The sequence below is a fragment of the Mesocricetus auratus genome, unplaced genomic scaffold (assembly GCF_017639785.1).
Source record: "Mesocricetus auratus isolate SY011 unplaced genomic scaffold, BCM_Maur_2.0 Super-Scaffold_100676, whole genome shotgun sequence".
NCBI classification, from domain to species: Eukaryota; Metazoa; Chordata; class Mammalia; order Rodentia; family Cricetidae; genus Mesocricetus; species Mesocricetus auratus.
Window position 1 is genome coordinate 144,530,786 of NW_024429266.1, and position 12,944 is coordinate 144,543,729.

Sequence of the window (12,944 nt, forward strand, 5' to 3'; positions counted from 1 at the left end):
ACACATATGCGTCACCCCTCTCATTTGTCTGGGGTGCCTAAGCAGGAATTGAGTCTTGCAGCCTAAATCCAAACACCCATGAGAACATACCTTCCAGTTTGCCAAGCGACTGCACAGCAGGGATGAATATATCCATTGCACACACAGGTACATGAGTTGAAAAATCTGCAAGCAAGTCCTTTGTAGTGAGTGGTACATGAATGGAGGGACTGGCTTAGAAGATACCCAGTCACTTACATATGTCTTAGATTAATAAACTCTTGGCTTGGAACTCAGTGTTGGGATACAAAAGGATTAGGCTGGTTTCTCCACAGCTACTCATAGAGTAATCTAGGTATAATCTAGGAAGTTAGCCCAAAACATCAGATAGGAAATAGTAGCAAGGTTAAGTCTGAGACAGAAGCAGACAGCATTTCAGAAACTCTTTCCACACCAGACAGATGTGTTTTATTTAGAAACAAAAAGCCAACAGTAGCAACAAAACCCTTTAATAAGAAAATCTGATTAAATCTTAACATTAACTCAAGCTCTTCAGTACCTTTCAGGAAAGCCAACATGGTACATGAAAGACACACAGGCAGCCGCCATCAGTCCTTTGGTGGTGAGTAAGTTCCACCCAACCTGCCCTCATGATTATCACACCCAAGTTTTGTTTTTCAAAACACAGGCCTCAAAGCTTATGTCAAAGAAAACAGACACACACACTCTTAACAGTTGGAAATGTAAAGTTGAAATGTGCTGCAAAAGCCGAACGTGACAATGACACACATCATTTATAAAATGATCTTTTTGATTCTAGAAAACTGAAATAGGGCAAGCTCACAGGATGGTAACAGCAAGTGGGGAAATCCTAAACCTTCCCCAGTGACTCAGTCACAGGGTGACAGCTAGCAATGCTGGGCTTTCCTCTGCCAACCCAGCCAAGTGAGCTCTCCTCAGAGAAACCTGCGCTGACCTGGCGTGCACAGGAAGTAAGGGAGTGCCGTCCTTCTCTTGGTGCTGCCTTTCTTCCTTTCCCCTAGTTTTCTCTAGAAAGTTTTCCTTTGGTTTGAAAGTTGAACTCCGAAGGCTTGGCACCTCAGATGAGTCATCAACTCATTTTGGAATAAATAGCACTTGGGAAATGAGAGCCTAAAAAGGCAGGCTTTTTGATGAAGTTCAGCATCCTTTCTCGGCGTGAGGATGTCTCCCCTGCGTCACCAGGTGACTGGCAGGACACTGATGGGCACCCTGGCGAGGTTCTGCAGAGCCATGCGCACACACATCCACCCGTTTAAGGTTTCAATAAATACAAACATTATTTCAAACCATTTCAACAGAATAAATTAAAAACACTGCATTCCTCTTGGCCCGCTTTGCCTCCCAGACCGGCATGGAGTACAGCTAGTTGGTGGCAACTCCACGCTGCTTGGACTGCAGCACCCCCAGCTCTTCAGGCCTCAGCACTTTCTTTGCAGCAATAATGGTATTCTTCATTAGCATGGCCACTGTCATGGGGCCGACACCCCCAGGGACAGGAGTGATGTAGCCGGCTTTCTTCTTGACCTCTGCGTAGAAACAAGACAGGAAGTCTGCTTCAAATATGTGTGGCAAAGATCATGTATACTTTATCATGTTATGAAAAAAGTATTCAAAGAAAGAACAATAAGAAATGTAAGAGTCGTCATTAGCTGCAAACTACAAAAGACAGACAGCATCTACGGGGTTGGCGAGATGGTTCAGAAGTTCCGGCTGCTCTTGCAGAGGAAGTGGGTTGGGTTCCAGCACCAGCATGGTGACTAATAACCATCCATAACTCCAGTTCCAGGGGATCTGACACCCTCTTCTGACCTCTGTGGGCAGCAGGCACACACATGGTGCACATACATATACATACAACAAACCTTTAATCTCTCTCTCTCTCTCTGTCTCTCCCCCCCTCCCCTCCCCTTTTTTTGGTTTTACGAGACAGGGTTTCTCTGTATTGTTTTAGAGGCTGTCGGTCCAGCCCAGCCTCGAACTCACAGAGATCTGCCTGCCTCTGCCTTCCAAGTGCTGGGATTAAAGGCGTGCGCCACCACTGCCCAGCCCTCTCCCCCCCCCCTTTTTAAAGAAAAATAGCATCTACAGAGCAGGGCAACAGCTCAGTTGTAAAGTACTGTCTGTACAAATGAGGACCTGAGTTCAAGCCTCAGAACCCACATAAAAAAAGCGTGGGGCTGGAGAGATGGCTCAGAGGTTAAGAGCACTGACTACTCTTCCAGAGGTCCTGAGTTCAATTCCCAGCACCCACATGGTGGCTCACAACCATCCGTAATGAGATCTGGTGCCCTCTTCTGGCCTGCAGGGATACATGCAGGAGGAACGATGTATGCATAATAAATAAGATTTATTATGTGGTGGCATGTGCCTGTAACTCCAGTGCTGGGAGATCCCTGGGGCTGGCTTTGGACACACTAGCTAGCAAGTTCCAAGTAAACACTACAAGTCACGAACAACTGAAGATATTCAAGGACACACACACAGTGCCACACAGACATACATAACACACACTCATATATATACAACACAAACACACAACACACACACATATATGCAGCACACATAACACACATATGTAGTACACACATAACACACACATATGTAGTACACACATAACACACATACAACAGACATATAACAGACACACAACACAAACACAACAAACACATAACACAAATAGACACACCCACACAACACACACATACACAACACATGTATACATCACCATTTTCTAAAAAACTGCATGTATAGCCAGGCATGGTGGTACCTCTCAGAGCAATCTTGAAAGACTCTCAGGGTCAACCTTGGGCCTCCACAGACATGCATCCACACATATACAAACACATACTCCTACACACACAGACACACCTTTTTTTTTAAAGTGTTTTAAAAATATTACCAAAATAATATAAGATTAAGAGTTGTGGCCAGGCAGTGGTGGCGCACGCCTTTAATCCCAGCACTCGGGAGGCAGAGGGATCTCTGAGTTCAAGAGCCTGGTCTACACAGTAGGTCCCTGGTCAGCCAAGGCTATCTTGCCTCAAATAATAAATAAATAAATGAATAAAGTGAAAAGAAAATAATCTGTTCTAAATGTCATGAAATGTAATATTTACAAGATTTGTTTAAAAAAAGAAAAAAAAGACACTAAATACCTTCAAAGTCTACATCTCCAACCAACTTGGGCTTTGCAGTGACAGGATCCTGAACTCTGTTTATGCCCACATCGATGACTGTTGCCCCTTCCTTGATCATGTCAGCTGTGATCAGATTTGGAATGCCTGGCAACAGAGAACAACCATCACTAAGGCAACATACCATTTAAAATTTTTATTTATTTTAGACTTACTGACTTTATGTATAGAAATGTTTTGCTTGAATGTATCTATATGTACTATGTGCCTGCAGTGCCCACGGAGGCCAGAAGAGGACATAATAGCCAGAGGGCATTACAGGCAGGTGACCGGAAGAACAGCATTAACTAAGAACCATTAAGCTTCACATGGAGATACTGAGGGTAACCCTCCTCCAGTCTAAACAGAGTGACAGGTACAACTGTAACCCCAGCCCCATCTTTGTAGGCAGCTTCTAGAATCACTGCTGAGGAGAGCGGGGCAGGATAGCAGTTGGGCAGGTGTATATATAGGTGACGAGTCAGCCTATATATACACTTCTTCAGAGCTCACCGGCGGCCGATATCACAATGTCCGCAAGGATCGTGTGCTTCTTCAGCTGTTCTTTGGGAGTGTATCGGTGAGATATTGTAACTGTGGCATCACCTGAGAGGCAAAAACACAGGCCCTGAGTCCCAAATCCAGGCTGGGATGAAGGTGGGTTTCAGCTATTCACAGCACCGCAGAGACTCAACACCTCTGGGAAATCATGGACTTGGCACAATTTCTAAGATGGCTAATTGTCATTTATTTTTAAAAACCAATACTTAGGACAGAGAGATGGAGTAAACGTGCTTGCCATGCATTCCTGACAGCTTGAGTCCATCCCTCAGAACTCAAGGCAGAAGAGAACACACACACACACACACACACACACACACACACACACACACACACACGTAAATGATAAATGAAGTTGGTCACAAAAGTTCATTATTACAGAAATTTCATGAAATTCTTGACTTAGTCAGCTTCTTAGATGAGCCAACAGAACATGACGTGACACGCTGCAGTCATGTCAGTTCACTCTTCTGCAGGGGCCTGCAGTGTCTTCTCCTCCCAGAGGACACCAGATCTGAGTGAGAAAGCTTCTGGTGCTGTCCACGCTGGAGCTGACCACACCTAACCCTACAACATGCTTCACTCAGGACTCCAATCAGCCCCAGGCTAGTTCCAGGGTCCGTGTGGCACTGAGTGTAGCCTTCCACACCATGGTTGTTTTCTGTGTTAACAGTGGACACAGGCTAGGTTTTGAGGGTTCTCCCACAACAGCAATGGTAACTTCCTTACCTCCAGGCCGTTCGTGTGCTCCATCAGTGTGCAGCAACATTGCAATCGGCATTCCAACGTTTTTTGACCTGCCGGCTACAACCACGTTCTTCCCTAAGGTTGGGATGCCTGCAAAAATAAAAAATAATATATAAACACACACACACCCACACACACCATCTGTGTATACATCAAATGAATTGGCACAGATACCAACTCTGAATAAATACAATCAAAACAATGTCTAAAAATGTCTCATTGCCTACAAGCATGCTTTACCCAGAACTTGACTTTCTTTGGAGCTAGTTCCATAACAAGTTACTCATTCACACATATAGAGTTGCGTTAAAAGTGGTCCTGGTCTGTCTCAGAATATACAGCAGAGGAGGCACACATCCTAGGTCATGAATCTAATCACTATCAGCCAGTCAGAGCTGGGGCTGCCTCATAGAGAAGGTGCAGAGAACACAGAGAAGGCACACTGTCAACTGTAAAATATCTTATAGATTCTTGCTGTCATCCCTGTTAAACCTTAGATTCCCTCCAAGGCTTGTAGAATAGAGAGCCATCATAAGCAACAGCTAGGAGCTGAGCCCTGCAGGGTGGGAACCTGGGCTGGAGTGGGGGCCCACTCTTTGCTGCTGGGGGGAGGGGTTCTGCCAGTTATAAGAACAGGTTGAGCATTCCTTTCCCTGAAGTATGTGGGGCTGGGAATGTTTCAATATTGGAGTTACTCGGATGTGGGAATATCTGCATAGCTCTCACTCCAGAAACAATCTAAAATTAACAGTGCTGAAAGGGTTTCAGATTTTCAGATCAAGGATACCCAACCTAACCTACTTCCCTAATGCTAAAGCAGAAATGCAACTGAAAACACACCTACCTGTTCGCTTAATTATCTCCCACACGCCCCACGGGGTGGCTGGTAGCATGGAATACTGGTCCAAGCACATTCGCCCCACGTTAATGACGTGAAAGCCATCAACATCCTTGTCAGGAGAAACGGCATTGCAGATCTTCCTCTCATCTATGTGCTCTGAAAAAGAAATCAGGGCTGCAGCCTGAGGTCCATGCTGTGAGGGAAAGGCTGACCTGCTCCAGTGTATCAGGCTTGTTACACGAACCCACTCCCTTCTGACGTGACATCATGATGTCCAGAAAGACTGCACATTAAGCAAAGCCATGAGTCAAATACCAGTCAATGTGCCCCCCCTTTTACATCAAGATCTTAGCAGGCTAGGAGGAATGACTCATATCAGTTACCCCAGCACTGGGAAGGCTGTGGCAGGAAGACTGCTGTAAGTCGGAGGCCAGCCTGGTCTACACAGTGCAACAGTGAGCACTTCCTTAAGCACTTCAAATAGCAGCAGAGCCCCTCTACTGCTCAGAATTCATTAACCTTTTTTTAATTTTTAAAAATCATTTTAGTTTTATGTGTATGGGTGTTTTGCCTGCATGTATGTATATACCAAGTCTGTGCCGGGTACCCATGGAGGTCCGAAGTGAGTATCAGATCCCCTGAAACTCGAGTTATGGGCAGTTGTGAGCCACCATGTGGGTGCTGGGAATTGAAGCTGGGTCCTCTGGAAGAACAGTCAGTGCTCTTAACCATAAAACTATCTTGCAAGCCCAAATCCCTTTTCTCACCTGGGAGTGGCAGCTGAACAAGGAGGCCATCTACGTTTTCATCATTGTTCAATTTCCTGATTGAACTCAATAGCTCTTCCTCTGAAACTGAGGCTGGTTTCACAATTGTCTCGCTGTTGATCCCTATTGTAAGAAAGGTCAAGGCTTAAAAAAAAAACAAACACCAAAGTATACAGCTCCAAACCGTAGGGATGAATAAAGACTAAGTTCTTCTCTGGGGAAAAATAAAGAACAACGAAGTCCTTAATGCCATAGGTAACGCGCGACCACCGTGAGGGCTAGAGTGAACTGCCCACAAGGATCCCTCCAGCTTCAGATCGTACACTCCTAAACACTAGCCCGAGGCTCGCTGTGCACTAGTCTGTTCTTCTTCAACAGCCTCACTGAGACAAAGAAGGAGCCTGAGACCCAGATAAGATGCCAGCGAGAAGGGCAGGAGAAATGGCTCCGCATGCTTGCCGAGGAGCCAAGTTTGATCCCAAGCCCCCATGTAAAAGCCGGGCACACCTGCACACATCTGTAACCCCAGTGATTTGGCAATGAGATTGGAGGATTTTCGGAGCCTGTTGGCCAGACTGTCTCCAGTGAGAGACCCTGACTCAAAATATAAGGTGAAGAGTAAACATACACATACTAAATAAACAAACAAGCATAATAACTGTTATGAATTTTTAAAAGAGCATCTCTGTCTCAGGTGCTTAAGCATTAATGGGAAAGATTGAGCAGGCCTCTGTGGCACAGCTCATAGGTCTGAAGGAAATGACTGTCCAACTAAGGAAGTGGTTTTTGAGTTTTTTACTGACTGGCTTTATAAGCATGAGTAGCTCAGGTGTTGGGGGATGGGAGATCTGTGGCTTTGTGCTTCAGGCATTGCAGATTACCATATGACAGCAAGTTGGAGGCGGCTGGCTCAGATGCTCATGTGACAGTCAGTGGTCTGAGCACCTGGAGCCTCCCTTCTGATGTGGCTGGGCTGAAGGACCAACCCATGAGCCTTCTCACTGACCCAAGACAGAGACAGCTATTGCTCAGGGGAAGCCAATGTGAAATGTGTTCAAGGTCACTGACAAACTGTTCCTGCTAAGGACAGAATCGAGATTACAGCCCTCTAGTTTTTTTGCTTTGTATTTTAGATTTGGGAGACAGGGTCTCATATAGTCCAAGATGACCTCAGACTTGCTATATGGCCAAGCTGGCCGTGAATTCCTGTCCTCCTGACTCATTGTTCCAAAGTGCCTGACTCATTGTTCCAAAGTGCCGGGATTGTGGTAGGAGCCGTCACTTAGGACTCTGCTCAGAAAGAGGAACCATGTACCGGTGTGGCCTTGCCTCCAGACAGACTTCCAGGAACCAACAGAAGGGCCCTGACAGTAACACTTACCCACTTCAGCTGCTGCCCTGGTTTTGTTGAGAACATAGGAGTGGCTGGCAGGGTTGTCACCAACCAGAATGACACTGAGATGTGGCCGCTTGTGGCCTGAGGCCACCCACTCTTCCACCTCCTGTCGCACTTCTTGCTTGATCTGCTGAGCCAGTTTCCTTCCAGAAATGACAACAGCTTCGTTGCTGCAGAAGGTGACAAAGTTACAAAAATATAATTTTGGGTCTTTGCAAAAAGAAGGAAAAAAAAAAAAAAAGGAATGCTCCAACTAGAAAAAGTGTCATTCAACACCAAAAGGCTTAGGTTTAAATGTGAGATCTGGAGGCAGATTGACGGGTGCCATCTGCTACCAGTTCAGGATGGCCAGCGATTAAAACAGTTCCGTGGAAACTCAGTTTAAGTTGCTGACAGCTGACACTGGCCAGGTAAGATTTCAGACCCAGGGTCTCTCAGTGCCACCGACGCAATACTGATATTCCTTTTGAAATTTTTGTTATACTGGTGGTATTGCTATTACTATCTGGTCACGTTTCCCAGGTAGTAGACTGATTTTCTTTTCCTTTTCAAAAAGACTAACTTGTTTTTATTTTGTATGTATAGGTATTTTGCCCGCATATATGCATATGTATCATGTTCCTGCAGTGCCTGAGGTCAGAAGAGGGGGATCTGACCCTCGGGAACTGGAGAACAACAGATGATTTTGAGCTGCCATGTGGGCATTAGGAATAGAACCTGGGGTCCTCTGCAATAAGAACAAGTGCTCTTATCCACTGAGCAATTCTCCAGCCCCACTGAACTGTATTATACAGTACTATATAATACAACTGTCCCTCTTTAAGTACTGGTTCCAAGATGCCTTCTCCACCTACAGCTGGTCAAGTTCCTTATAGAAAATAGTGCAATATTTGATAATCTTTGCACACACACCCCACCCCTTAAATTACCTATAGCTTGCTTACAAACCTACCACAGCGCAATTCTGTATGAACAGTTGTTATATAATATACTGTTGATGAAATAACAAGAAATAAAGGTTCGTGTATTTTTAGAATGATTCAGAGGCCTTGGTTATATACAAACTATATCATGTGGTTAGTAGATCAATAAGCACCACACTTGGCAAGTCAAACCTCAGAATACCCGCCACTTCCCAGTTCCTTTCAGGGACTGTTCTGATATATGAGGGCATGAGGGTTAGTATTGCCAACTTGGAAGAATCTAGAATCACCTGGAAGATGGGCCTTTGGACATGCCAGTAAGGTATCATCACCTTGAGTGCTTTAATTGAGCTATGGGTGGCACCATTCCGACTGGGATAGAAAGAAAAGGAGAAGCCCAAGGATGGTGGTGTACAACACCTTTAATCCCAGCACTTGGGAAGCAGAGGCAGGTGAATCCCTGAGCTGGAAGACAGCCTAGGCTACAGAGGACAGCCAGGGCTACACAGAGAAACCTTGTCTAGAAAAACAAAACAAAATAAAAACAAACAAAAAACTGAAGAAAAGGAGTAGCAAGTATCTTCCCTCCATTTCCTAACTGTGGATGCTACCAGCTGCCTAGACCTCCCACCACGATGAACTATAACCTTGAACTGTTGCTCTTGTAAGGGTATTATCACAGAAGCAAGTAACTAAGACTGGGGTAGTGGCTCCCAAGTGGCTCTCTGCTTCACCCCACCATCCACTCACAGCTGACGACAAAGTTACCCTTGGCTACACAGCTAGTCCAAGGTCAGCCTGAGAACACAAGACCCTGCAAGGGGAGGGAGGAGGAAGATAATACATGTTAATGAGGAACTGCACACTCATCTATTTGCACATCTGTAACAAGGATTTAGCTTGTACTTCATAAAAACTTTCTTTGGACAGCAGTAAGTGCAGAGGAAACAGCAGATGCCCACTTGGACCAAAAATCCACAGTGGTCTGAAGTTAAGATGCAGGGCTCTGGAAAAGCCAGTTTCAGGTCTTAATCTCTGCTGCAGAGGGAGGTTTTGGATGTTATGCCAATTTACTTTAAAAAAAAAAAAAAGGACAAAGTAACACAAAGCCAGGCCACAATGTAATGAAGACTTTTTATAAGCCAACTACATTCATTTTAACCCTCTGCTGCTTCCTGCACGAGCCATTTGACAATTCCCTCCATCTCTTTGCCAAGGGGCAAATTAAATCACTGCTTAAAGGGAGATAGGAGACTGAGCTCCGACCCAAAACTAGGGGGGAAAAAAAGCCAAGAGGAAATTCTTTTTTTTTTTTTTTTTTTTGAGACAGGGTTTCTCTGTGGCTTTGGAGGCTGTCCTGGAACTTGCTCTGTAGACCAGGCTGGCCTCGAACTCACAGAGATCCGCCTGCCTCTGCCTCCCGAGTGCTGGGATTAAAGGCTTGTGCCACCAACGCCCGGCCCGCCAAGAGGAAATTCTAAGCCTGTATACTTAACTTAGATATTAAATTCTTCCACAGACATGTTTAGAAATTTTCCTACTAAAATGACAGACTAGAAAGAAGTCTAATAAAAGTCAAAACAAATAAAATATCCAAGTCAGTAATATTTATTTTCCTCTTAAACCAACAGTTAGTGATTTTCCAGTCAATATCAGGGAAGTTTATAACTACCAATCAACTTATTTTGGAAAAAGTTCTGCTACTTAATTAACGAGAAGGGGGGTGAAATCAACACTGAACACTAGGTATTTTGCCAACATCTTTACATAAATTACTCTTGGTTATCGTGCTTATTTATAAAAACCCTGTTTTATACAGAAAACAGTAAGAAACAAGATTCAAGTGTAAACATCTGCCACGAAGTTCATTTACTCCTCTACCCACCGTCTCCTAGGTTACAGTACTCTCCCTTCAACCATGGAGTTTATGTTCCTGAAACCCTGGGACAACAAAGTGGACACTGCAATTATCTAATGTGCAGGGCAGTTGGCACAGATTGTCTACGGAGATACAGAGCCTACACTTCTCAGAATAGCAGGCAAGAGTAAACCGCAGGGCAAGCAAACTGGTCTAGCTCTTTGGGTAATGAATTACAGGATCTTTTCAGTTAGCCAGGTATCTGAACATGTATGTGGTCCACAGCCACGTGCGATCAGAACTCAGGAAGAGGAAAGGGAGAAAGGACAGAGAATTGGAAGATGGAGCTCAAAGAGGCAGGTCAGGATCAGATCTCGGAAAACCTGAATAATGTCCCTCCAAACCCTCAGCATGGAGCCGGGCGGTGGTGGTGCTCTCCTTTAATCCCAGAGGCAGAGGCGGGAGGCAGAGGTGTGCAGGTCAGCCTGGTCTAAAAAGCTACAGAGAAACCCTGTCTCGAAAAATTAAACAAAACAAAACAAAATCTCAGCATCCTGTGTTCCAACATGCAGGACCCGGAAATATCTTCCAACGGGTGGAAATCTCACCTGCTTTCTCTTCAACAGGAACAAAAGTCCCATTGTGGAAGGCAAAGTTTTTATCAGCTCTAAATTTTCAGTCTCAAACTCTGTGATGTGTTGGGGGAGGGGGCACCACACAAAACCAGCTTTTACAAGACACAGGATTCAGGCGATGCAAATGCTTTAAGAAGCATTGCAAAATGCACAGATGTGGGGGAAGAAATCACAACCCCCCATTGGGTCTCCCCACCTAGGCTCAGAAATGGGAGTTTGAGGTCCAGAAAGATCCGACAAGTCAATTATCCTCCGAAGGAAATGCAAACAGAACTTTCCCTGCCTTCCCCATCAGATTTTTTTTCCTTCAATCAACTTACTGGGGGAGGGGGGATTCATTTTTCAACTTTTAAAAATTAATGTACAATACGTATACGAAATGTATCATTGTGACTTTTTGTGACTTAATCCCCCTGCCTCAGAAACAATCTCAACGCGCCCGCCTCTGGCAATTTTCAAGCATACAGTTTACGTGGTATTGAACACTCTCAGAATGGTGTGACCACTACGGCAGTCCACGTGCAGAACGGAAGCTCCAATACTGCAGCTCCCCCTAAAACAATGCACCTCCCAGTCCCAGTACCCCCCAGCAACTTTTGGGACACATATCACCTCAGATCGCCCAGGTTAGAACTGGTAGGCTACCGAGTGGACTGGGGGGAACCACCGCGGGGCAGGGGCATCATGCGAACCACACCCACTCGGGAGGAGGAAAGTCGGTACCCCTGGAGCAAGCCGGCTCGCAGATTTCATCAGACTGCAGCAACCCCGGCGGCCGCTAGGGTCCGGAAAAGGCGGACCGCTCCGCACCCTTCCCTGCGGCGGCGGAACGATGTCCTCCGGACTAGCGACCGCATCTCCACGTGTACCCCGGTGCCACGTCGCCCCACCACACCCCTCCGTTAGCGGCCGGTCGCACGCCGGAAAGATGCTCGGGGAGGGAGGAGGACATCTGTCCACGACGCGCTCCGCGGACCCGCTACCCGACACACTCACCGCACTGCCGCCAGGTGGAAGGGTTGCAGGCGCGAGTGGCAGCCGTGCGCGGGGCGCAGCAACCGCACAGCCAACGCGGATAACAGAGAGGATGAAGCCATGGCCCGCGCCGGTGCCCGCGCCGGAGAGAAGCGCGCGCGCGGGCCACGAAGCTATACCTCCGGCCCGCGGAAGCCCCGCCTTTCCATACTCCCATTGGTCCCTGAGCCGGGGGAGGAGCCAATAGGAGGTCTCCATTCTACGTAAGCCGGGCAGGACCACGTTCTGATTGGCTGAAGGAGTCAAGCCCCTAACAGAGGCAGCAGAGGTTTCCCCCCCCCCAGCCAGGCCAACCGAATCTGGGGTTCGTTCGTTTGTTCGTCCGTCTGTCCGTCCGTCCATCCATCCAACAAAAGTCTAAACCACCAACTGTGTGCCGAGGATCTGAAAGACACTAAAGTAATATTTTTTTAAAAGAAAAAAATCACCATTTGGCAAAATCATACTTAAAATTTATCCGGAATTACCGAGCAGTGGTGGTGCACTCCTTTAATCCCAGCACTCAGGAGGCAGAGGCAGGCGGATCTCTGTGAATTCGAGACCAGTCTGGTCTACAAGACCTAGTTCCAGGACAGCCTCCAAAACCACAGAGAAACCCTGTCTCGAAAAACCAGGAAACAAAAATTGATCCGGAATCACCAAAGGATATCAAAACAACTGGGTCAAACTGAATAAGGAGCAAAATACATGTGCGTTTGTCACATAGAGGCTGGAGAGATGGCTCAGCAGTTAAGAGTGCTTATTGCCTTTGCAAAGGACCCAAGTTCGATTCTAAGCCTCCTAGTGGCTACAAACCTCTTGTAACTCCAGAGGATCAGAAACTTCTGGCCTCCAAGGGCACCCTTACACACACATGTGGCACACAAATATACATACATACATACATACATACATACATACATACTTACAGAGGATCAGACACTTTCTGACCTCCAAGGGTCTCCCATGCACACATACTTAAAAACATTTTTTGAAAAGCTTAAGGGG

At 46.1% G+C, this 12,944-nt stretch overlaps 1 protein-coding gene across 1 annotated transcript; it reads right to left on the minus strand.

The window, feature by feature from the left end:
• Positions 1 to 424: 424 nt before the first annotated feature.
• Positions 425 to 12,077, minus strand: Mthfd2 (methylenetetrahydrofolate dehydrogenase (NADP+ dependent) 2, methenyltetrahydrofolate cyclohydrolase). The gene is made up of 8 exons (XM_005078319.4): positions 11,919 to 12,077; positions 7,492 to 7,676; positions 6,111 to 6,233; positions 5,347 to 5,499; positions 4,485 to 4,592; positions 3,708 to 3,800; positions 3,177 to 3,302; positions 425 to 1,547 (listed from the first exon to the last, which is right to left on the minus strand). The coding sequence occupies exons 1-8, from the start codon at positions 12,017 to 12,019 to the stop codon at positions 1,384 to 1,386; spliced, it is 1,053 nt and encodes a 350-aa protein (XP_005078376.1). The 5' UTR covers positions 12,020 to 12,077; the 3' UTR covers positions 425 to 1,383.
• Between the last annotated feature and the right edge of the window lie 867 nt (positions 12,078 to 12,944).

Coding starts and splice junctions, on each gene's coding strand:
- Mthfd2 (XM_005078319.4), bottom strand. CDS start 12,019: ATGGCTTCATCCTCTCTGTTATCCGCGTTGGCTGTGCGGTTGCTGCGC. Junction 3,801..4,484: donor AGCACACGAACGGCCTGGAG/GTAAGGAAGTTA, acceptor TTTGCCTCTCAG/GTGATGCCACAGTTACAATA. Junction 3,303..3,707: donor CATTGTGATATCGGCCGCCG/GTGAGCTCTGAA, acceptor CTCTGTTGCCAG/GCATTCCAAATCTGATCACA.